This window comes from Canis aureus, chromosome 23 (assembly GCF_053574225.1).
Source record: "Canis aureus isolate CA01 chromosome 23, VMU_Caureus_v.1.0, whole genome shotgun sequence".
Lineage (NCBI taxonomy): Eukaryota > Metazoa > Chordata > Mammalia > Carnivora > Canidae > Canis > Canis aureus.
The window spans coordinates 39031545-39055653 of NC_135633.1; the positions used below are offsets into that span (position 1 = coordinate 39031545).

The 24109-nt window shown below is 33.6% G+C and overlaps 1 protein-coding gene across 5 annotated transcripts in view; it reads left to right on the forward strand.

Moving 5' to 3' along the window:
- TMEM135 (transmembrane protein 135) overlaps positions 1–24109 on the forward strand; it is a 292950-nt gene that overhangs the window by 95493 nt on the left and 173348 nt on the right. For all 5 annotated transcript variants that reach the window (XM_077867364.1, XM_077867365.1, XM_077867366.1 and 2 more), the window contains one exon: positions 1734–1767. In XM_077867364.1, coding sequence (XP_077723490.1) covers positions 1734–1767 — 34 coding nt within the window. The remainder of the gene's footprint in view (positions 1–1733; positions 1768–24109) is intronic.

Consider the following 24109-nt stretch of genomic DNA (forward strand, 5'->3'; position numbering starts at 1 on the left):
TTTGTAATTAAGTGTATTGTTTTCTTTCTTCATACCAGCTTTTGGTAAGAATAGGTATCACTTAAGAAGGATTTAACTTTCTTTGTATGTGTGACTCTTGGATACAGATATTACTCTAACTTTTCTATAACTTACTTAAAATAAGTACTATTAGAGCATTGATTTAGAATTTGGTAGGAATTAATAAGATCGGTAAAGATTAGTTAAGAACAATTTCAATTCATTTATACAAATCATAGACAAGAAAGCTAAAAGATCATCTTATTAGTGATTTTTAAAATCTTTTTTAGATGAGCAATAGAATTTTCTTGTTTTGCTGGGAACATTAGGACCTGCTGAGCAGGGTCATTGCCTGCGGGCTTTGGTTCCATGGGTTTGTCTAGACCTCCTTCCCCTCTTCAACCAGAGTAGGTCCAATGTTATGTTTATATGTTGGTGATAAATGTATGTTTTTTTCCTTTAATTGTTTTTTATGTTTAAAGATGTAAGTTAGGTAACCAGTCTTGTTCCCTCATTCTTATGACAAAATTAAATTACAGAGAACCAGAGAATTAAAGTTAAATGAAACCCTGATTTTCAAACTTTAGTTGTTCAGTTAAATCATACTGCCTCCATGTGGCTTTAATGATATTAGAAATTTATTAAGCCATTTTAAATAGTGAACAATCAAGATTATGTGTGACTGGATTTTGACTTCAAGATTTTATTGACAATGTTAATGTTAAGACTGTGGCATGCAATTTAAATGAACTTGATTTGATATTGGTACTTGTTTTATTTACAGTTTTTTTTAAGTACTAAAAATGTTCAATGTTGAAACTCCAAATAAGTTTTTATAATTTTCAGTTTATTTTGACTCTGCCCTTAAACTCTTAAAACATTAAAGACCTCTTTCCTAAAGAATGGGTTGTGCTTCATTCATGGTCTTACATGCAGTATAAGTTAAATAAAGTGATTACGGGCATAAAATTATCCTTTGAGTTTCTACCTTAATTCTCACTTAATAAGTTTGATTAATTTGCAATTTTTCTGTAAAGTGAATGTTTATTGAACTTTCATTTGTCCTTTGGCATTAGAAAATTCACTTAGTGCCTAACTTCTCACTTAACAATGAAATTACAACCAAGGTGATTTAGTATGATTTGTAAGGACATCTAATGAACTGTTGTGTTATGTGTGAAATAAATAGAAGACCTGATTTTTTTGCAATTAAATGTGCATTGTTTTGGCCTTGACATTTTGACAAGATGAATTCTTTAGATTTTTTAAATTAAATATAGAATTCTCTAGTGTAAATGTAGACCAATAGCAAATTATACTCCTCTTCCTCTGAATATATAACAATAAGAAAATAGTAATTTTTAAAGTAAAGCTATAATGGACACGTGACATTATAATATTCTCAAGTGTACAACATAATCATTCGTTAATGGTATATATTATGAAATGATCACTACAGTAATCTTAGTTAACAATTACAAGGCAATAGTAATTTTGCATGGTTTTAATTAATGACCACTAAATAGAATGTTTAATGACCACTGAACAGAATGACTTGTGGAATCTATTTAGATCCAGTTGTTAAGGTACTGAAAACTTAGTTCAGTGTAATCTGCCATTTTTCTCAACTACTCCTGATAATTGTTTTGATTTCTAAAAAAATGATAAAGTGATTAGTAAATCAAATTGATTATTAATCTCACTCTGTCTCTTTTTTTAAAAATTATTTGCAGGAGAGGGCTGCTCACAATTTATATGGCCAATTTGGTAAGTAATTCCTTTTTGTTGTTGTTGCTTTTGAAGTTTTCCTGTGGGCTTTTTTATCTTTCTTTTTAAAATCAAGTTCCCTTAAAAAAAAAAAAAAAAAAAAGAAAGGAAAGCTACTTAAATTTCAGAATATCTTGTGTCTGTTTTGAAGGATAGTCTTAAATATTTAAAAGAACCTTGTTGCCATCTAGTTTATTCCTGTCGTATATAACTTAGTTCCATTTGTTTCAGGAGGAATAAGGGCACATTGCCTTGCTTCTATTGCCATTTCTTATAGGAAAATGATTTAAGGATGAGCTTTTGTGATGTCGTTATTCTTGAACATCAAAACAGCATTGATCCTATCTCCAAATACTGAGTATATTTAGTAACATATTAGCTGGGCTTCTAAATTACTAAGTTTATAGGAATGAAATCTATGGTAATATATAATGGTAAATATATAATATGGTAAATATATAATCAAGATTATATAATTATATAATTTTCAATTCCAAGTTCATTATTTAAAAATGTATTTATATGAAAATCTTTGAAAGTTGATAAGCAACATTAAAAAATTCAACTAAAAAAATTATTAGTCTTGAATTTTCTGACAAGGGAATAGAGTTCAGAATGCTACTTAGAGTGCTACTTATAGCAACTCATTTCAATTATAAAATATTTAATTTTTGCTCTGCTTTTAACCATATGTCCGTTACTGTGCTATCTGCTGATACATAAGATGGAGGTAGTACTTATACTTACAGAGTTTGCTGCTAGTGAAGAAGTCACAGTAGAAATAATAATGCTTGAAAGGGACTAGAATATAAATTATAGCATGCTGTGAGAATCATGATAGAGTATCAAACTATTCTGGGTGCTGCTCTTCGTTCTCATTTTTCAAAAAACTTAAAAATATTTCTGCATACTAGAATGGATTTGAGTTTTAATGTTTTTTTCTTTTCCCCTTTAACCATGCACATGCTTTTCTATACTACCATATGGTGTATACTTTAATATCCAAATACTATCTGTATTTATATGCTTATCTTTAAATTCTAAGTCGAGTTTCACAACCTTTTTTTGGTGTGTTGCCTGGTTAGATTAATTCCTGGAGAGATGATCTTTGACTTTGTTTGCTATAATCAATGTTGGAGATTGCCCTTAAAATATTGTATTTTTTAAGAATAAGCCTTTATTGAAGGAATCATATACATATCCAATGCAGCTGTAAGAAATAATAGAGGGATCTCATATACACTCTACTCAGTTTCCTCTAGCAGTAAGATCTTATAAAACTATAGTAGTAACAAAATTATGTTGATATTTACTGTAGTCAAGACGAAGAACCTTTCTTTCCTTTACAACAAGAATCAAAACTTAATTTTGATCTTTTATTAAGGATTTTTTAAAATCATTAACTGCAAAATTTTAATGAGATCAAAGGCCTTTTAAACATAGATTTTGACTATGTTGAAAGGAAAGTGAATTTGTACATAATATATTCTGGATACCAGTGGTAATCTAGTAAGCTTAATTCTCTTTATCTAAACAGAGCCTTTTATTTATACTATTACTATACAAGTACTTCTGTAATAGGAGAGTAGTTGGTGCAGAGTAGGTAAAGATTTAAATATTTTCAGAGAGACCGAGTTTAGTCTTAAGAAATAACTTCTGTAACTTGATTAGTATTGCTTACTAGACTAAGTTAAAATTGTTGGTTTATAGTATCAACAACAATATTTCTAAATGTTAGGAGGTTTTATTTCAAAATTATTTATTGTATTTAGGTATCGTATTTCTGATTTAGAAATTACAGAAAAGCAGAAAAAAGAAAGTAAAAAACATCTGTAATTTTACCATGTAGTCATTATTATCATTTTAGTGTTTCTTATTCCCTTCACTTTTCAGTGTACATACATAAAGACACAACATAGATGCAAATTCACACTACATTTTATATACCCTTGTTTAAAAATTGGGGACATATTCATGACTATGCTGTCTAGTTTTTATTGCTCATGATATTAAAAATTATTTTTTGGAGGTTATGCTTCTACCTTTCTACCTCTTGTTATATCTTCGTAATTGTGGGTTGGTTTCATACATATACATATATACACACAGTCCCCCTCCCCCCCCCAAATGTTGGGAGACAATGAAATAAGAACTCTTTGATCAATAATAATGTCATCTTGTTATTTTTGGCTGTGATAGTTACCCATTTCTTAGTTATTTTGATCAGAAAATTTCAAAGGCATTAACATGCCTTTGAAAGGAGTTACAAGATAGAATATGCAGAACTGGTTTCATATTATCTTTATTATTTTTGTCTTTATTTTTATTAATAAATATTTGTTGCATGCACTGTGCTTTGCTAGGTATTGGGACACAAATGATAAACTATCATTCTGTCCTAGAAATGAATGTAATTGAGGGTACAGGTATCCTTAGATCTGGATTTAAAATAAAGAGGTAATTAATAGTCCAAGATAGTGCATTCATGTCCACTATGTGATAAGCCAATACAGTCCTTAGAACTTTAGGAAAGAGGGATCCCTGGGTGGCGCAGCAGTTTGGCGCCTGCCTTTGGCCCAGGGCGCGATCCTAGAGACCCGGGATCGAATCCCACGTCGGGCTCCCGGTGCATGGAGCCTGCTTCTCCCTCTGCCTGTGTCTCTGCCTCTCTCTCTCTCTCAGTGACTATCATAAATAAAAAAAAAAAAAAAAAAAGAAAAGCATTAAAAAAAAAAGAACCTTAGGAAAGAAAGTTAGCTTTGGGCAGAAGCAATCAGAAGGTTTCATAAATTACATGGGACTTGAACCTTGAAGCAAGGAGGGGACTCAGAGGTAGCTCCATCTTAGAGACATGTCACTGGTGACCACAGGACAAAATTCTTGCCTTTCCAAGAATTGGCAAGTTGGGGTCAAGGTTTACAAACAAACAAAAAAAAGGATAAGAACCATTGAACATCTACTGTGTTAGACACTGTGAGTGAAATTGTAGTCATTAAAATAAGCAAGGCATATAATTTCTGCTTCTAGGGGACCTTCTACTTTACTGGGGAGAGAAGTATGTAAACCAATGGAAATAAACTTCATCTCTGTTTTTTTTTTACTGATAGTTGTCTCAAAACAGAAAACAGTATAGTGTTTGTACTATGCAATTCTGAGTATACATTTTGCTAGTTGTGTTTGTGTTAGAGTTGTTGGGAACAGGTGGAGAGCAACATACTCTAAATAAAGGGCAGCTCTATTAGTGCTTTTGTTATTATCAAAAGATCTTTTCTGGTCTCCCTTATAGTTACTCTTATTACTCATGATAATCTGTCAGTAAGCCCTGGCAAGTCTCAGTATTAGATCAGTGGTTTATAGCCTTAATGATTAACTAGCAGTTTTAATAATTATAAACTTAAGGCAATTGAACTACTACCTTTCTGGAAATGTTTTCTTGTTATGTGTTTGCTAGCATATTTTGGAAGGAAAAGTGTACAATTTAAAAAATAGTATAGGTTTTTAACTTTTTAGAATTAATAGAGAATTAGTTGTCAAAGGGCAAAATATATAAAAGGTATAGACAAAGTATAAAATGAGGAATTAAATGTTTTCTCTGGCTTCTGCCCACGATATGGCTCTGAAATGATGGGAATGTTTTCTTGGGGCTAATATACTAGAACCAATTACCTACAAGAATGCCAGCTGCTTAGATTCAACTTTGTCACAGTCTTATTGAAAAGAGAAGATACAAAATTTTGCATTGATATGATTTGCCTTTATTATGTTTGTTGTGGCAATGACAGGGTCCCAGTCTTTCAAAATTCATCATATTCTACTAGCAATTATTTAAAATGTGATGTTAAGTGTAGTTCATTTATGTTTAGTTTAATTAAAAGTCATTACATCTAAAAATCTATATAGGTTCCTTTGAAAACTTTTTTCAGCAATTTCATTTATGCAACCGAGCATTCAACAATGCATGTGTTTTAAAATCGTAAATATATATTTAGTAGGCCTGCTTCTAGCATTTGTGTTTTAATTTTAAACATGCAGTGTCTTTGATTAAAACATCTGTATTTGATTTTTTAAACATAAGGTTTGAAAATGTTGATTCATATGTTTTCTTATAAGGCCACTGCAATTTAATTATATTTAGCAGCTATTTAATACGTATCAGTACTGTGCTAGGCATATAAGAATACAAAAGAAATACGAAATGGATTGTAAACTAGTTGGAGAAATTTGACAGATGAACTTGAAAGAAATAAACTGAAAATATTTTATTCAAAAAACATTTATAAACACCCTTTCTCAAATTGCTCCTCTAAGCCTTCCCTCTGCAACATAGGACATCAACAATCCATCCAGTTCTCAGGCCAGAAACTTAGAGTTTTCTACTCTTTTCTTCTCTATACTCTTAGTTCAGCCCATTAGGAAATCTTATTCTACTTCTAAGGTATATTCTGGATCTTACAGTGACTTACTACCTCCATGATTTTAACCGTAGTCTGAGCCCTAACATTTCTTGCCTGAGCTACTTTAATAGCCTCACTGTTTTACATCTTTCTGCTCTTGTCTTCCTGTAGTCTGTCTTCCACATCAGTAGTCAGCCATTGGAAATACAGATTACAGCATGTTGATCTGCTTGAGACATGGAAAAACCTTCCCTTCCCACTATATACCAAATAAAATTCAAATGCCTTACCGTGGCTTCAAGTTCTGACTTCTACTTTTTCTTCTCATTCTTTCCACTGGCTTTTTTTCCTGTCTAACACTTGAAACTTGTTTTTTTATAGACTTAGCATTTTCTTTTCTTTTCTTTTCTTTTCTTTTCTTTTCTTTTCTTTTCTTTTCCTTTTCCTTTTCCTTTTCCTTTTCCTTTTTTCTTTTCTTTTCTTTCTTTTCTTTTCTTTCTTTTCTTTTCTTTCCTTTCCTTTCCTTTTCTTTTCTTTTCTTTTCTTTTCTTTTCTTTTCTTTTCTTTTCTTTCTTTTCTTTTTTTAAAAGATTTTATTTATTTATTCATGAGAGACACAGAGAGAGGCAGAGACATAGGCAGACTCCCTGTGGGGAGCCCTATGCGGGACTGGATCACAAGGCCCTGGGATCACGACCTGAGCGAAAAGCAGATGCTCAACCACTGAGCCACCCAGGTGCCTCAGGATTTGATTTTCTTTTTGCTTGGAAATCTGTTTCCCCAAATTTCTTGGCTAGCATCTCCTTCTTATATAGTTGACTCATTGTCACCTGCTGAGAGAGCCCTTTCTTATTATCAGAGTTAAACAATTTACCCTTCTCTCTCTATTCTCTAACTCATAATCCTGTCTTTTGTCCTCTAACTGGTAATCCTTTTTTTTTTTTGTGTGGCATTTATAAATACTGAAATTGTTTTGTTGTTTTTTTCCTCCTCACTGTGTGTAAGCTGCTTAAGGGCAAGGACAGGCTCTTACTTGTTCACTGACGTGTCTCTAGTACCTACAAATTGTGCTTATTAGCATATAGTATATGCTCAATAAATAATTTTTTTTTTTTAGATTTATTTATTTATTCATTCAGAGAGAGCGAAGAGAGAGGCAGAGACACAGGCAGAGGGAGAAGCAGGCTCCATGCAGGAAGCCCGATGTGGGACTCGATCCTGGGTCTCCAGGATCACACCCCGGGCTGCAGGCAGCGCTAAACCGCTGTGCCACCTGGGCTGCCCTCAATAAATAATTATTGAATGAATGTATATTGGGAGCAAGTACTATTAAAAATGGCAAAGATGAAAGAGAATGATCTTTATATCTGTTCTTATTTTGTCCTTCCATTAGCCCTAAGACCCTCCTTTAAGCCAACCAAATGATCTCATTTTCCTACAGGAAATAAACCGAGGAGTAAGTGGATCTGTCCTTAGCTGAATTCCTGAACTAGTACATTCTTCTGTTGGAATCCTTCTTAGAAGTACCAGAATTAGGGGTGATACCTCTTCTGGTTCTGACTCTGATTCTTTGAATTAAATTGAGGAGTGTATTTCTGGTACCTACAATAACATTAGGCAACATTGAACTCTTACTTTAATTTGTAGAAGGTGAGATACTTTGTTATTTGAGAAGAGGTTCCTTATAGTTGCCATCACTTTCTTGGTTACAAAGGTAGAATAGAGGGGGATTTTCCTGGAGACTATAGCCAACCTTGTGAGCACAAAAAGGGGCATTATTAATGACGCTCTCTTATTTTCTTTTATTGGATAATTTAAAACTATATTTTCAAGATATATCTGTATTGTTGTATTTACTTGACACCGTATTTTCAAAACCTATGTGTGTTGTTTTATGTACTTCCAATGCATTGCTTCTGACTGCTGCATGGTATGTCAGAATATTCATCCTCTATGTATGTTCTATAATAGTTTTTTGAAGATATAAATCATATACCATAAAATTTACCCCTTTAAAGTTTACAATCCAATGATTTTTAGTATGTTCACGAAATGTGTATTTATGGTCACTATCTAATTTTAGAATATTTCAGACACTACATTTTACTTGTTCATTCTTCTAGCAGTGGATATCCACATTGCTTCCAACTCCTCAACATCTCAGTGTGGTGATGAACATCTTTGTACATGACTGTTTTGTGGATTTTTCTGGTTGTGCATGGATATAATTTAAGAATATGGATTTTTAGGTCATGTACTTCCTGATAAAGGGACAGAATGGCTTAGAATGTGAGAAATACCATTATTCTAGTAGTTCATTTGGAGGTAGAATTCTTGTTACTTTAGGAGAGAGCTTTGTCTTGTGCTTTTTTGTCTTATTTTTCTATTTGAGTACTTTGATTAATTATCTTAGGGATTTTACTGTTGGAGGTTGAACTTTGAAACTATTAGGGACTTTGCTATAAATGGCTGGGAGTACTACTTCAAGGTCACTTAGATCAAAAGAGAAAAGAGTGTATTTCTCTTTGGGTATACCTGTCATCATAACTAGTCTTCATACAGCTTTGTTTTTTATTTGCTTGGTAAACATAATATAAAATATATACGATAAAATTGAAAGAGACAAATGCAAAGGAAAACTAATAAAAATAAGTAAATAAATCTAAAAGGGACAAAGGAAACCAATATATAAGAAAGGAAAATGCAAAATACAAAAACAACCCGTATAATAATCATTTGGCTTTCACTGACCTGTGAAGGGGGATATAGCTCCTCTTTGCTACTGGGTAGGCATGGTTTTAGCTGACATCCCCAGGTTGGGGTAGGGGAGTGAAGGCCTAGTTATCAGCTGGTGGGGATGAAAGTTTTGGTGTTTGGTACTCTCTGACTGTACTTGGTATTGGTATTCTCTCACTTGATACTTGGTATTCTCTGACTCTTCCTTATTGGGCGGGGGTGGGGGTAGAGTACCTTGTTAAAGCTTTATGAAGGTGGTTATTTGGTCATTGCCGTTGGGCCACAGGATTTTGTTTTTGTTTTTTTTTTTTTGTTTTCTTTTTTGTGGTGTTTGGTGGGAGTAGAGTGGTTAGTGTCCAAAAGTTTGTGTTTTGATAGGCTGCCCTTTTCTTGATTCTTTAGCAAGACAGAGTAGATTTTTTTTGTCTGTGCATGTTAGCATTTCTAGCTTGTCAGGCCTCTTCAGCTCCAAGAGTGAGATAATTAAGGCAAAAAGAAAATGTAGGTACTCACTACTATGTTATCCTTTGAATTGTAAGATCTATAGATGATCTGTTCTCTTCTTTTCAATTTTCAGTCTTTAATGTTTGTATCTAATGTCCAGGGTTTTTAGTTGTAATTAGTGGGAAGAATAAGGAAAAGGCATATACCTAATCTTTCCAGAAGCAGAAGTCCTTCTTCATATTTTTCTTTGGTAGTTAGAAATAATCAAGCACTTAAGAAAACAAGGCACCAAGATCAAGATCTGGCAGAAATAATAAACAACAAAACAGACCTGCAGAGACTATGTGTATTGGTATTATCTGAAAATGTTATAAAACTTGTGTTTACTATGTTTAAAATAAAAGATGATTTCTGATGCAGGCTCAATCGGAGTAACGGGGAACATATTTATTTACTCTTCTGCCTGAAACAACAAAAAAAGTGAAAAAAGAAACAACAGTTTCCAAAATATTGTACATTAAGCAGTGAAGAACAGTGACCCCTGAAGGATTGAAACCTGCAAGATGAGCCCTGTGATTGCTTTGGCTTACTACCTGGAAAGCATTTCTAGGCCATGAAGAAGGGATGAAAAACAGGCATAGCCTAACTGTGTCCCAGAGTTGACAAGATATAGCCAAGAGTCCAAGGAGACAAAGTGGCCACAGTTTGCAGGAGGAGAGGTGAGAGGTAGAGGGCTCCAGAGATATGCAGAGGATCCCAGCAAATAGGTGAGTTCTGATTGGTGCATGCATGTGAGGAATCTACTGAAGTTGGGGAAAAAACCAGCCAAACTCATTAGAGGGTAAAAGAAAATCCTCTGGAATCAGACAGGGCTAGAAATGGTTATTGTTCCCACCATTAAAGGTGGAGAATTTGATAATTTGCAAGGCATTGTGAAGAGTTAGAAGCATTAGAAGTCATTGAAGCATTAAAAGGATTTTACCTCAGGGTGGGGCAAAATTAGTCCTAGAGTAAATACTGCTCTGGGCCTGTCTACAACAATAACACCACCACCACCACCACCACCACAAACAAGACAAGAAAGAATCGGGCAGCCCCGGTGGCGCAGCGCTTTAGCGCCGCCTGCAGCCCAGGGCGTGATCCTGGAGACCCTGGATCGAGTCCCACGTTGGGCTCTCTGCATGGAGCCTGCTTCTCCCTCTGCCTGTGTCTCTGCCTCTCTCTCTCTCTGTGTCTCTATGAATAAATAAGTAAAATCTTAAAAAAAAAAAAAAAGACAAGAAAGAATCTATTTCCAAATGACTGTATCCCAAAATAAATTTAAGGAAAATTATGGGAAAACAAAAATAGACAATAATTAAGGTAAAAACCACAATGTCTAGCATAAATGAAAAATTAGCAGGCATGATAAGAATTAGGGAAATGTCCAATAATGATGAGAGAAATCAGTAATTTGAAACCAACTCAGAAGTGATACCTATTGTACAATTAATAGACAAGGACATCAAAACACTAGTTATTATTATATTCCATATAATCAAGAGGCTAGGAGAAATACTGAACATGTTAAGCAGATATGGAAGATATAAAAAAAGATCCAAATTAAACTTCTAGAGATGAAAGCTGTAACATCTGAGATGAAAAATTCACAGAATAGGATTAATGGCATATCAGACCTTGCAGAAAAGATTAGTGAACCTGAAGGGATAGCAATAAAACTATCCAAAAGAAACACCAAGAGAAAGTAAGAAATATGAACAGAGTATTAGTGATTTAGTAGGACAATTTGAATTGGCCCAAAATGCATACAAAAGTCTCTGAAAGAGAGAGGGAGGGAAGGTCAGTAAAAGTATTTGGAGAAATAATGGATGAAAGTGTCTCGTATTTGATGAAAACTAAACCATCATATTCAAGAAGCCTAATGAAACTCAAGCATCTGGGAACAGGAAGGAAACTAATCATAGTCAGCTAACCCAGTGATAGAGAAAAATATTGAAAGCATCCAAAGAAAAGAGAAACATTTTATACGGAGGAACAGAGATGATGACAGCAAATCTCTCATTGGGAGATGTTGCTTAATTCTCTTCTGGTCAAGAAGTATTCAGGAAGATGGTAACATTTGGAAATCTAGGTCTTATATACACAAAGACATGAAGATCACTGGAAATGGTAACTACATGGGTGAATATAAAACATACTTTTCATATATATATATCTTTAAAAGTATAATTATAAAAATAACAACAATGTAGGTTGTCAGGGTTATAGCATATGCAAAAGTAAAGTATAGCAACAGTAGTGAAACATTCAAGAAGAAAGAATGAAAGTGCAATGTAAGATTTTTATGCTATTTGGGTTATAATAGTCCTAAACATTTATGTGCCTAATAAGAAGTATTCAAAATAAATAAAGCAGAAATTGACACGGACAGAACTGCTATGAGAAATACACAAATTCACAATTATATTTGGAGCTTAACAACATTCTTCTCTTAATAATTGATAGTGTCAAAAGAAAATTAAGGATATAGAAGCCTTAAATAACACTATTAACTAACCTGATGTAGTCGACATTTTTAGAATTCTCTATCCAACAACAGAATGCACATTATTTTCAAGGGCCATTGAGATTGACCGTATTCTAGACTACAGAACAAGTCTCCAAGGATTCAAGTTATACAATTTGTTGTTTGGCCACAGTGTAATTACATTTAAAACAGTAAAAGATACTAGAAAAATCTCCAAATATTTAGAAAGAAAGGTGCTTCAGAAGATATCAGAAGAGAAACTAGAAAGTATTTTAATCTGAACAAAAAAGCAAGCAACATATCAAAATTTGTAGCATATATTTACTGCCTCCTAAGAGGGAATTTATAGCACTAAATGTTTATAAAAAGAGGAAAGGTCTTAAATAATTGACTTCAGTTTGTATTTTAAGAAACTAGAAAAGGAAGAGTAGTTAAGCCCAAAGAAAGCAGGAGTAAGGGAATAATAAATTAGTGTGGAAATAAGTTTTTCTATGAAAACCAAAGAAAAAACTAAATACACCCAAAGCCAGTTCTTTGAAAAGTGAATAAAATTGATAAATCTCTAGCCAGACTGATCAGAAAAAGAAGAGAGAGTATACAAATTACTAATACCAGGAATGAGAGAAGTGATATCAACATACAGTATATAGGTATTAAAAGTTCACTACTATTGATAATTTGAGCAAGTTTAAGTCCATATATTTTATTTGACAACTTAGATGAAATGGTTACATTTCTTGAAAGATACAAACCATAAGAATTCACTCAAGAAGAAATAGATAACATGATCATCCATTTATTAAAGAAATTGGATTTGTAGTTAGAAACCATTTCCCAAAGAAAATGCTAGGCCTTGATAGCTTTGCTGGTGAGGTCTACTAAAATATTTAAAGGAGAAATAATGCCAGTTTTACTCAAACTGAAACTCCCTAGCCTTGACTCCTATGTAGCACCATCACTTGTGCTGGAACAGTGCTACTTTGGGAACACTTGGCATTCTTCAAACACCCTCAGACACCATTCTGATGTGGGAGTAAAAACAGAGCACTGAAATAGGGTTGAATGGGACTCCAGGTATCAGAAAGTTGAAGAGATGTGATTACCTCCATAATCATTCAACATAATTATGTTGAGGCCAACATATTTAATTCTTTTTGAGTTGAAGTATAGTTGACATATAATGCTAAATTATTTTCAAGTGTACAACATAGTGATTTAACATTATGAAATGCTCACTATGATTAATTATATTACAGTATTATTGACTATATTCCCTATGCTGTTTTTTTTTTTTCATCCCTGTGACTTACTTATTTTATAACTGGAATTTTGTAACTCTTAATTTTTCACCTATTTTGCCTATCCTTTCCCTTAGGCAACAATCAATTTGTTCTCTATAAGTCTGCGTCTCTTTTTGTTGTTTGTTCATTTGTTTTGATTTTGAGAGTCTACATGTAAGTGAAATATGGTTCTTATCTTTTTCTGTCTGGCTTATTTCACTTAGCATAATCCTCTAGATGCATCCATATTGACACAAATGGCAAGATTTCATTCGTTTTTTTATGGCTTGAGTAATATTCCATTGTGTATGTATTCCACGCCTTCTTTATCCACTTAATCTATCAGTGAACACTTTAGTTGCTTCCATATCATGGCTGTTGTAAATAACATTGCAATAGACAGAGGTGCATGTATCTTTTCAAATTAGTATTTTCATTTTCTTCTAGGAAATACTCAGAAGTGGGATTAATGGATTATATGGTGTTTCTGTTTTTAGTTTCTTGAAGACCTCCATACTGTTTTTCAGGGTGGCTACATTGATTTACTTTCTTACTAACAGTACACAGGGGTTTTCTTTTCTCTATATCATTGCTGACACTTGCTACTTATCTTTTTGATTTGAGTCATTCTGACTAATATGAGGTGAGATCTTATTGTGGTTATGATTTGCATTTCTCTAATGATTAGAGATGTTGAGCATCTTTCATGTGTCTCATGGCCATTGGTATGTCTTCTTTGGAGAAATGCCTATTCAGGTCCTCTGCACATTTTAAAACTAGATTATTATTGTTATTTTTTGGTGTTGAGTTATGTGAGTTCTTTATATGTGTAGGGTGTTAACCCCTTTTGGATATATTATTAGCAGATATCTTCTATTCAGTAGGATGCCTTTTCATTTTGTTAATGGTTTCCTTCACTGTGCAAAAGCTTTTTATTTTGGTATAATCCCAGTTGTTTATTTTGCTTTTGTGCCCTTTGGCTGAGTAAACAGATCAGAAAAATATTCCGAAGGTTGGTGTCCAAGAGATTATTGCCTATGTTTTCTTTTAGGGATTTTATGGCTTTGGGTCTTACTTTTAGGGTTTTATTCCGTTTGAGTTTATTTTTGTGTATAAGGAAATGGTCCCGTTTCATTCTTTTGCATGTAGCTTTTCAATTTTCCCAACACTGTTTATGGAAGATACTGTCTTTTCCCCATTATATATTCTTGCCTCCTTTGTCATGGATTAATTCACCATATATGTGTGAGTTTCTTGGCTCTCAGTTCTCTTCTGTTGATCTATGTGTCTTCTTTTGTGCCAGTACCATACTGTTGTGATTACTCTAGGTTTGTAGTATATCTTGAAACCTAGGATTGTGATAACTCCTGCTTTGAATAAATAATCTTGAGATCTCAAGATTGCTTTGGCTTTTTGGGTCTTTTTTGGTTCCATACAGATTTTAGGATTTTTCATTCTAGTTATGTGAAAAATACTATTTGTATTTTGATAAGGGTTGCATTGGATCTGTGGGTTGCTTTGGGTAGTATAGACATTGTAATAGTATTAATTTTTCCAGTCCAGTCCAGTCCATGGTATATTTTTTCATTTATTTGTCTTGCCTTTACTTTCTTTCATCAGTGTTATATAGTTTTCAGAATAAATTTATTCGTAGGTATGTCATTCTCTTTGATCAGTCATAAGTGAGATTCTTTTCTTTATTTCTCTGCTATGTATAAACTGTACATCTGATTACTAGGAGTATATATTCAAATATATATATAAGGAACTCATACAACCAAATATAAAAAAATGTGATTAAAATTTGGCAGAGGACTTAAAAAGACATCATTCCAAGGAGGACATATAGTGGCCAACAGGTACCTAAAATAATGCTCAACATCCCTAATTGTGAGGGGAATGAAAATCAAAACCAGAGTTAGATATTACTTCCTGCCTGTTAGAATGGCCATTATCAAAAAGAAAAGAGATAAATGTTGTTGATGATGCGGAGAAAAGGGAACAGTTGTGCATTATTGGAAGGAATGTAAATTGGTACAACCACTGTGAAAAACAGTATGGTTGTTCCTCAAAAAATTAAAAACAGAGCTACCAAATGATCCAGCAATTGTACTTATATATACTTATATATCTGAAGGAAATGAAATAATTATCTTTAAGATATTCATGTTCATTGCTCCTATGTTCAGTGCAGCATTATTGGCCAAAGCCATGATGTTTAAAGAATTTGTGTCTCTCAATGAATGAATGGATAAAGAAAATGTGTGGTGATAGACACACACACACACACACACAGGAATAATATTTGGTTGTAAAAGAAGGAAATCCTGAAATTTGGAATAACTGGGTCGGATATTGAGGGTGTTATTTAGTGAAATAAGTAGAATAAACAAAGATGAATACTACACGATTTCCCTTATATGTGGAAACTAAAAAATGCAGATGATATATAGAGACAGAATACAGTGGTGGTTGCCATGAGCTGGGTTGGAGGTAGAGGAAATAAAGAGATGCTGGTCAGTGAGTACAAATTAGTAAATTCTGAGGATTTAGTGTATAGCATTGTGATTATAATTGACAATATTGTATTCTATACTTTAAAGTTGCCAAGAAAATATAAAATATAAAATATAAAATATAAAATATAAAATATTCTCACCATTAAGGAAAAGTTAATTATGTTAGGTGATGGAGATTTTAACTAATGTTATTGTGGTAGTCATTTTGCAACATATACATGTATGAAGTTATCACATTGTACACCTTAAACTTAAAAAATATTGTATTTCTATTATATCTCAATAAAACTGGATGAAAAATAAATTTATCAGCATATTATGTAGATTTCTGCTGATAATCTACTTGAATACTAGATAAATAGGTAAAATATATTTTGAGTTGCTAGTGGAACAGCACTAGAAGTATTCACTTTTATGTCATCTTTCTTACTTTGCCTGTTTTTCTCTCCCTCTTCTTGATTTTGTTTTTATTTTTACTCACGTGTGCATGCTTATGGGTAGGGAGTTAACAGTATCAATGTCACTACTGTTAGTATAATATAAAATATTTACTAATCTCTGTTAGATTAACATTTCATTTTCCTTGGCAGTCTCCAGATGATGTCCTCTGTTACAAGCATTTGACAGTTTGATCCGAGGTCAATACAAATCACTGGAAAACGAAATTGCAGGTCTTTAAAATATACGGCATTTCATGAAGCCCCTTATAGTTAATATTTATGAAAAAATGAATCACTAGGTGTGGACCTGTCAGCTGACAGCTGAAGAAAGTTTTGAAATTTATTTAAGTTCCAGTCCCGAATTAGACTATTTCCTCTGAAATGTTTGTCCTTGTTATAAGTTGACCAAAATTCTCTTTGTGAGTTTTTGGTTTTAATTACTCCTAGATAATATGGGCCTTCCAATGTCCTTTTAAAAATTTTTAAATTTGGGGCACCTGGGTGGCTCAGTGGTTGAGCATCTGCCTTTGGCTCAGGTCGTGATCCTGGGCCATATTCTACTTAGAATATGGTTTAGGAGCCCAAGGATAGAAAATGAAATCAACATTCTGCCAGCCATTATATTAGACTGAGTCCACAGGACTGAGATTACTTTTTGATTAGTTTCTTCCAAGTGTCAATGAGTTGTAGTTTATACTGATAAGAATGAATTATATGTGAATTTTATATTATGTGTGAGCCATTGCAACTTAGGCTGTTTTTTTTTTTTTTTTTTTTTTTTTAGGCTGTTTTTATATGTGTTACAGACTACTGTAAATAAGAAGGGTAAAAGAAACCATAATGAGGCTGATCATGAACTGAGGGACATATCTTTGTAGGGCCTGGAAGTAACTGTACAGATTAGTTAACCAAGAGTGTGCAGTTCTTGTAATGGCGTATTTCTTTTACAATAGAGACTTTGGCATACTAGCTAGTCCTGCACATAGCTAGGAAAACAAGTTTAGGCTAGAACACCGTATTCCAGAAAATCCATGCATCACCTTTATTATCTTTGCTCCCAAACAAAAGCAATATATGCAAGGAATTTTGAAGAAATGTGGAATCTTGAGCTCTGTAAGAGAAACTCTGGCAACTAATTTGTTAAAAAAAAAGTGGGGGGGTGGGATCCCTGGGTGGCTCAGCGGTTTAGTGCCTGCCTTTGGCCCAGAGTGCAATCCTGGAGTCCTGGGATCGAGTCCCCTATCAGGCTCCTGGCATGGAGCCTGCTTCTCCGTCCCCCTGTGTCTCTGCCTCTCTCTCTCTCTCTCTCTCTCTCTCTCTGTCTATCATAAATAAATAAATAAATCTTAAAAAAAAGGGGGGGGACTGATTAAAAACTTAATGAAATAATTTATATTATAGTTTAAAATATGTATTAAAGATATTAATTTTAAGAATTTTTTTAAGCCAGATTAAGAATGCAGTGTCTATTATTTTGTTTAAAATGATTCATAGTAATGATCAAAGCCTGTGACATTTTATTAATATTCTTTCAAAAACTTTTTAAAACAAATTTATGTATGCGTATATGTTTTACATATTTATATATTTATTTTTATTGAAGTATAGTTGATACACAATGTTAGTTTTGTCTGTACCAAGATCGTGATTCTGTAAGTCTATATATATAAATTGTGCTATTCCAACCACAGATATAGCTACCATCTGTCACCATACAACGAACGCTATAACAATAACATTGACTATGTTCCCTATGCTGTGCCTTTCATCCCCATTACTTATTCTTTCCATAACTTGAAGCCTATATCTCCTATTCCCTTTCACCCATTTTGCCCATCCTCCCTTACTTGTGGTGGCCAGCACTTTGTTCTCTGTATCTGTGGGTCTGGTTCTGCTTTTGGTTTGTTTATTCATTTGTTTTGTTTTTTAGATACCACATAGAAGTGAAATCATATGGTATTTGTCCTCTCTGACTTAAACCTTCTTAATAATTCTAGGTCTTTAGTTTATAAATTTCTTTTTCTTTGCATTGGAAACGACGTTAGTGACTTTACTCTTTGTAGATTTCTGTCTCCATATTTTTTAAGGTAAATTAAAGTGATTTTATTTGTCTTGAGAACTGTAGTTTATCCCTTCCTTGCCTCATGCCAGTCCTTCTTTATTTCAGTAAACACTTCTATAGTCACCTTCACTTTTATACTTATGCAACTGAACTCTATTTACATAGAATTTACTACCTTTGAGGTCTATAAATTGTGTAATTTAATAGCTTAGTTGGCATTGACTTTTCTATTAAGTTTTTACATTTAGCTGATATTAGTTAAGGTAGATAGTTAAATTTACAAATACTTACTCTTGAGTAGAATACTCATGATTCAGTTTTTTGGGGGGTACTGTTTATAATTTTACTTTCTAAAACAGGTTTTCTGTACATAGCAATTTTAGTTTAATGTCACAAATGAAAAGGAGAAGTCGAGTCTGTAATATTTAAATTTATCATTGGGCTGGTCATTTTGGAATTGCAGTCTGAGAAGATCTTTGGGAAACTTGTGGCACAGTCTTAGAAATTCATTAAAAATCAAATCGATTTATGTAGAATTTAGCTTAACACATCAAAATAAATAAAATCATATCAATCTATTTACTTTTCATTTATCTTAGGACATAGATTAAAGATAATTTTAGTTCTTTAGCAAGTCTGAAGATTAAAAATAGGTTTATAAAATGACTTTTCAATTTTTATTCTTGCAGAAGATCAACCAAGATCCATTTTGTTATTGTTTTATAGCTTTGACCCACTTCTGGCCAATGATATATATATGATGGTAGCTGTGAATTTATGTGCTACAACTGCATGTATTGACATAGTTTACAGTGTAAAACTACATATTTCTAAATTTAGAATTGGCATAATTCATCTGGATAATTATTAGCCTTTATAAGCATACTTTTATTGTGCTTTAAGTCAGAAAACAGCTATTTTGAAAGCCTAAGCTTTTTTAACATATGGCTTCAATTTGCATTTTAATCAGAATATGGAAGTCATTACTCTGACATCTGAAACTGAGGTAGCAATAAAAAATTATCACTAACAGGACAGCAGACACAATTTATTTTGTGTTTATTACTGGGTGGCCTTTTTGAAACTTTCACGAACTAATTGATTCCAGATATTAGAAAATTATCATTAAACTATGACATTTATTTTGGATGCATTTAAGTTGAACTGTCTTAATAAGATTGATATAAATTAATGATTTGTATCTATTAATATTTATAGTATATGTGCACAAACACACATATTCACATATATTCATATGTATGTGTATGAAGTATAGACCAAGAACCAAAATGATTCATTTGAAAAATGCTAAATGGCTTAATTATATTTAATATGTCGGAAGTGGGAATGTTCATGAAAAAGAATTTCAGGTTTTATTCTAAGTATTTTCCAGTCTTATTGTGGGGATATATTATTTTTATAATACAATAATTTGCAACATGAGATGATATTTAATTAATCTCTAAATTTTATTTTAAAATATGCAATCATAATTGTTTAAAACACTGTTAAAAATTATTGAAACTAACTTCTTAATGGAGAACATACTTAAATGTACAATGTTCTGTGGTTTAGAATGTTATCTTTCATCTTAAAATTTTAAGATAATCTTTACACTTAGCAAATATATTTTAACTTCTAATATATTCCATATGTTGGGTGAAGTGTTGGGGAAAACAATGACTAATAAAACATAGTTCTTGTCCTTGAGAAACTCGAGGTATAATGAAGTGGAAGACTGGCAAATAGATAACCTTACAGTATGATATGCTAAATATTATGTTAGTGATGTGGAGAAAAGACAAAACAGTTTGCCAGGAAATGTAAGGAAGGGTTTTATGGAGGAGGCTGCATTGAAGGATAAGTGTGAATTTTCCAGGTAGATAAGCAAGGCAAAGGGAATTCTCAGCTGAAGGGGCATTGTGTGCATAAAAATGAAGGTTTAAATTGGGCTAGTATATTTAGTCATTGTTTGTTAAAATGTTCATTCAACCTAATATTTATTGTGTACTTATGTACAGGCACCGTGTTGAGTGCTGTGTATATCATAGTGCTTCTATTATAAAATTCAGTTTAGTGTGGAAGGAGAATAAACAAGTAATTAAAATCATGATGCATATTATAAAGAGGGAGGCGTAGGGTGTTATAGGTGTATATATAACAATGTTAAATATAGGAGAAGCATTTGGAATACTGAGGAGTGGTATAAAATGGGACTGAATGGGAGTTAGAGTCTAATTTTGAAGAATGTTATATACTAAGCATAGGAGTATATGTAATATCTTATTAAACATTAACTAGAAATTTCACAGCATGATCAAACTTTGTATTTTATGTCATTCTGAATTCTTTTATGGATGGCATGTACTAGGGATAGATGGCCAGTTGAGAGATTTTTAAAACATTTAGTCAAAAAGAGTTTTAATTGCTTAGAATTAGCATTTAGACTGGAAAGAGAAGACTAGGGTGTCAGTCTGTATCTGAGTTTTTAAATCATTTTTCCAATTCCATTTGATACTATTTTCAGGAGACCTCTACTGAATGTTTTCTGCCTATCTTGTGATGTATAATAAAGCAAATTGAGTCTTATTTCACATCCTTCCACCATACTTAGCTTCTCCATAACAACTAATGTCTTTTAACTTATTTTACAAAATAGCACATATCAGACTATTCTGGACTAGCACCTTGGTGTTTTGCTAGTCTTTTGCCAAGTCCTGGTTTATATTAAAACTTTAAACCCTTTTTGTACGATAAAAATCCCTGGGTCTTTTGTTTGTTCATTTAGGTTGTTGTTGTTGTTGTTGTTGTTGTTGTTGTTGTTGTTGTTGTTCTTCTTCTTCTTCTTCTTCTTCTTCTTCTTCTTCTTCTTCAAGATCATATTTATTAATGAGAGAGAGAGAAAGAGAGAGAGAGAGAGGCAGAGACACAGGCAGAGGGGAGACGCAGGCTCCATGCAGGGAGCCTGACGTGGGACTCGATCCCGGGTCAGGGAGCCTGAGGTGGGACTCTATCCCGGGTCTCCATGATCAGGCCCTGGGCCAAAAGTGGTGCTAAACCGCTGAGCCACCTGGGCTGCCCTTCACTTAGGTTTTCAGTCTATACAGCTACTTACTTACTTAGTCATCTTTTACTGGTACACATTTGTTTTAGAACTTTACTACTTGTGTCTCAGGCATTAATGCTTATGGTCAGGGATTGGCAAACTTTGCATATGGAGCCAGAGAGTAAATATTTCTGACTTTCTGGGCCATATGGTCTCTGTGGTAACTGTTCAGCTTTGTCAATATAGGACAAAAGCACCCATAGGCAATATGTAAACCAATGTGTGTGGTGGTGCTCTAATAAAAGTTACTTAAGGACACTGAAATTTGAATTTTTACAATTTTTGCATGTCAGGAAATACTATTGATGAGAAAACCCCCTATTTTAATTAGTTTCCTTGGACTGCTATAACAAATTACCACAAACTGGGTGGCTTAAGACAATAGTTTTCACGCAGTTCTGGAGACTAGAAACTTGAAATTAAGGTGTTGGAAAACTCTGAAGTCTTTAGGGAAGAATCTTTCCTTATCTCTTCCAGCTTCAGGTCGTTCCTGGTAATTCTTGTCACACCTTAGTTTAACAGACATTTCAGTTGCTTCTATTGTCAAATGGCTTTCATCCCTGTATGTGTGTTTCTGTTTCCAAATCTCTGTTTTCTTTCTCTTACCACTAGGCACTGGATTTTGGGCTCACCCTAATCCAGTTTGACTTTGCTTTGATTACATCTGTAATGGCCTTTTCTCAAAATATGGTTGCATTCACAAGTATCAATGCTTATGATTTCAACATACATTTTTGTGGGACAATAATCAACTCATGTCTCTGTTTAAAAATATAAAAAACTTTCTTAGGTTGTGGGCCATACAAAACAGGTGGTATGGTGGATTTGCCCCCTGGCTATATTTGTTAACCTCTGCTCTAGCCAGGGTTGGCTTTTCATTTATGCTCTGGTTAAAGATTTTATTCTTACTGGGAAACAAGGTGAAGATTAACATTTATTGAGCTCCTACTACCTCCCAGACATTTTGCTGAGTGTTTTGACATCTTTTATCTTGTTTAATCTTCAGACAATCCTGTAAGGCAAATGTTATTCTTATCAACAGCAGGACAGGAAATGGACTGAGAACATTGTTAAATTACTTGTTCAAGCTCACAACACATAGGTAGCAAATAGTCTGGGATTTGAATCTGCATCTGAAAGTGAGTGACACTAATACTTTTTCTCTTCCTACTGTATCACTATAGTTCATATGCATGCAGTGACTTCATACTACTCCTTGGAATTGATCCCAAACCCGTAATCTCCTTTAGCCCTTCACTAGGATGGTTGCACATTCACAGTGTTTCGTATATATCTATTATATTTGCTTTGGTCTTACATAACCGAAAACAATTCAGTTAGTTAAAGACAAAAATAGGGGTTCAGGGAAGGACATGGAGATTGCTCACAGAATTGAGGGAAGTACTAAACAATCAAGTCTCACGGCAGCTACAGAGAACTCAGCGGTAGGCCCTTTATAAAATATGACACTATAAAGTCAAATGAATCACTGTATAGTGATTCAGCTCTACTGTCCCTACCTCTCCCGTTTGTCCTTCATCTTTACCCAGAAATTACAAATCCTTTTGGGGTGAATCTGACCGGCCTAGTTTGGGTATAGTATATCTGATCCTGGATCAAATGACCATAACAGGATGGGGGAGTTTGTCAGTTTTGTCAATGACATCTTTTGTATTGTACACATTCATGGGGCTTTTTCGAGGGATAGAGAGTCAAATAGAATAATCCCCATGTAATACATGTTATATGTCATTGTTACTTCTTGATTATGTATCCAAGACAGTGACACATCTCAATTTAGAAATCTTTCCTCTAGAGCAGGTTGTATTCTCCTGTGTTCTCCTATGGAATTTAGTTTGTGATTCTGAAGTAGCAGTGTCTTTTCCTTGCATGTTCCCTCCTTCTCTGCCTTCTTTCTTCTTCCTTCCTTTCTCTTTTCCTCTTCTGCTTCTCTTCTCTATTTTTCCCCCTGGTAAGCTCTTCCAGAGCTGAGATTTTCTTTTAGTCACAGTTGTATTCTAATGAGCCAGATCTTGAGATAGTCTTTTGAAAGAATCTTCAGGGAGAGTGAACAGGAAGTAAGTAGGTCCCTGGATGGGAGTAACTGTGGTACATTTGATTTGTAGCCCAGATGACTGTTATGGCTGGACGAGGTGGTGTGAGCCAAGTTGGAAAAGTAGGCAAAGCACAGTCCAATTTTAGGGCCTGGTTGGCCACATTTTATGTTTCATAGAAAGCCATCGAAGACTTCTCAGGAAAAGAGTGATCTGATGATTTGCCTTTTCCAACAGTTATGCTAGCTGATTTGGGAAGAAATAATTGTAGCAGAGATGGACAACAGTATTGGAAGACTTGGGGCCAGCTCTCAGGCTGTCACAGCAGATTTTAAGCTAACTTGTTTTACTTTTTTACCAAAGTAAAATTTGTAATAAGCATATGGAACATATACCTCTGTGTTGTTCTCACCCACCCTGTCTCCTATATTGACTGTTTTCAACAATGATATGAAGAAATGGTATGCATGGAGATCTGCTGTGAGGCACACTCCTAGAACTTTTTACTTGTTCTAGAGAAAATATTCTGGTTATCTCTTTAAAAAACATAACTTTCCTTGACTTGCATCCTGAAATGCTTTCTCTGAGTGGAAGACAAAGGGGTGAATTATAGCTAGCATGACATTAATTACCCATAATCTTGGGAATATCCATGGGAATGTTAAGTCAGCCATCTTAGAAGTCATGATGCAAAAAAGGTTGGAACCCCTGTTCCAGATGAAAGGTAACCATTTTATTTTATGTATTAATCTTTTTATTTTATTTCAGTTAGAAATTATC